The following is a 2,711-nucleotide window of genomic DNA, read 5'->3' as shown; positions in this document are numbered from 1 at the left end:
AGAACATGTACTCCATACATCATATAATTTTCACATGGCTCTTTATAAGGACTTTATCGTTTACTTCTAGCTCCATCATTTCACATCATTAGAACATGTACTCCATACATCATATAATGTTCACATGACTCTTTATAATGACTTTATCGTTTACTTCTAGCTCCATCATTGCACATCATTAGAACATGTACTCCATACATCATATAATGTTCACATGACTCTTTATAAGGACTTTATCGTTTACTTCTAGCTCCATCATTTCACATCATTAGAACATGTACTCCATACATCATATAATGTTCACATGGCTCTTTATAAGGACTTTATCGTTTACTTCTAGCTCCATCATTTCACATCATTAGAACATGTACTCCATACATCATATAATGTTCACATGGCTCTTTATAAGGACTTTATCGTTTACTTCTAGCTCCATCATTTCACATCATTAGAACATGTACTCCATACATCATATAATGTTCACATGACTCTTTATAAGGACTTTATCGTTTACTTCTAGCTCCATCATTTCACATCATTAGAACATCTAAACATACATTTCACTAAGTAGTACTAATATTTTTATTTAAACACAAGTTAATATACTATGGCTTAGTAAAGCAAACCATTAGGTGTACAAAGGCATTACTGATTAGTATTGTTTGTTTGTTGCAAAACACAAAATTACACAATGTATTAACTGTGCTCTGTCCTTCTTGAGTATCGAAACCAGATTTTGAACCCTATAAACTCTGTGTAGGCAGCCCATCGATACTAGAATCATCGATACTGTGTTTTTAGCTGGTCAGAGAAAAAGAATGCCAAATCTCTCATTGAAATTTTACACTTTTATAATTTTGAAAAAGTATTTTTTTGAACTTTTGCATTGTATTTATAACTGATCTTGACTGTCATTAGAATCCTGAAATTAATTTATTTAGCGAAAAGTTTCTGCTTTATTAGTAGTGTGGCCATTTGTGTGATCGACTGGCCACATCCATGGCCGGGAAAAAAATTTGGTTGCCCACCCATGCTATAAACCCACTAACTTACTGCTGAGAGAACTACAGTTGTATCTAACAGTTTTATTAGAGGTTATCATGCCATAACGTACAAAAACACCAATAGGAATATTGAGGTTTCACTAATTATTACCTAATAGTTTTATTTCAATGGAGGTTAACTTGATTAAGAAACTATTTAAAGTTGTATGAGATTTCGCTAAGTATTACTAAATGGTTTTATTTCAGTAGAGATTAAGAAATTTGATAAACAACCTATAGTTTCATTAAGTAGTGACTAGTGGCTTTATTCATAGATGTTGAAACTAGAGACTAGGAGGTATATGGCCCCCAGTGATTAAACTGGGGCCTTAATGTCATTGGACTGCAATATTTTGCTGACAACATTATTTATTTATTTTTGCCGACTAACTTTGCCATCCCAATAATAGGAGACTCTTTGGGAAATTCTAAACATTATACTGTTAATAATTGTTTTATTGTTATAGTGTGTTTGCTAGTTATGAAGTGCTATATGAATTCTACAACTTTTAGTTGAAAACTTAGGTTTACAAACGTTTGCTGTTTTTCTCCAGATGAAGCATAGCATTGCTCAAGAAAGTTTCTAACTTTACTTTTCCCTAGAGGCTAATTGGATCAAGTGTCTTCCTGTCTTGACTGTATCATTATTTTCTGTGTAGACTAAAGTGAGTGTAATGTAACTTAACCTAACGTAATATGGTGTTATTTTTCTTTTGTATGGTAATTCTATTTCATGGTTTAGTTTTCGAGGGGAGGGTCATACGGGCCATCAGGAGCCCTTTTAGACTAACAATAGAAGGTAACATGCCGTGACGTGAAAAACAAGGTACAGTTGTATGAGGTTTTATTTAGTAGTACTGGTTTTATGTCAACATAAGGTAACACACAGTGACATGGAAGAACAAGGTACCTTGTATGAGGTTTTACTAAGTACTAATAGTTTTATTTCAACAGAGGGTAACATGCTATGACGTGGAAAAAACAAGGTACAGTTGTATGAGGTTTTATTTAGTAGTACTGGTTTTATGTCAACAGAAGGTAACACACAGTGACATGGAAGAACAAGGTATCTTGTATGAGGTTTTACTAAGTACTAATAGTTTTATTTCAACAGAGGGTAACATGCTATGACGTGGAAAGAACAAGGTACAGTTGTATGAGGTTTTGATAAGTAGTAATAATGGTTTTATGTAAACAGAAGGTAACAAGCCGTGACGTTAAAGAACAAGACACCTTCTTTCAGGTTTTACTAAGTAGTAGTAATAGTTTTCTTTCATCAGAGGATAACATCATGTGACGATAAAGAATAAGGTACAGTTGTATAAAGTTTTACTAAGTAGTACTAATGCTCTTATTTCAACAAAAGGTAACATGCCGTGACGTTAAAGAATAAGGTACAGTTGTATAAAGTTTCACTAAGTAGTACTAATAGTTTTAATTCAAAAGAGGGTAACATACCGTGATGTAGAGAACAACGTACTTTCCATGAAGTTTTACTATGTAGTAATAATAGTTTTGTTTCATCAGATGGTAACATCCTGTGACATGGAAGAACAAGGTACAGTTGTATGAGGTTTCACTAAGTAGTACTAATAGTTTTAATTCAAAAGAGGGTAACATACCGTGATGTGGAGAACAACGTACTTTCCATGAAGTTTTACTATGTAG

The 2,711-nt window shown here is 33.1% G+C and overlaps 1 protein-coding gene across 1 annotated transcript in view; it reads right to left on the bottom strand.

The window, feature by feature from the left end:
* Nucleotides 1-1,442, bottom strand: part of LOC106467943 (gamma-aminobutyric acid receptor alpha-like) — a 42,891-nt gene extending 41,449 nt beyond the window's left edge. The window contains exon 1 of the mRNA XM_013928328.1: nt 1,435-1,442. Within this exon, the coding sequence (XP_013783782.1) occupies nt 1,435-1,442 (8 nt within the window). The remainder of the gene's footprint in view (nt 1-1,434) is intronic.
* Nucleotides 1,443-2,711: the final 1,269 nt, after the last annotated feature.

Source organism: Limulus polyphemus, unplaced genomic scaffold (assembly GCF_000517525.1).
Source record: "Limulus polyphemus unplaced genomic scaffold, Limulus_polyphemus-2.1.2 Scaffold2805, whole genome shotgun sequence".
In the NCBI taxonomy this organism is placed as follows: domain Eukaryota; kingdom Metazoa; phylum Arthropoda; class Merostomata; order Xiphosura; family Limulidae; genus Limulus; species Limulus polyphemus.
The sequence above is the reverse complement of the archived record's forward strand: the minus strand, read 5'-3'. Positions and strand labels throughout refer to the sequence as shown.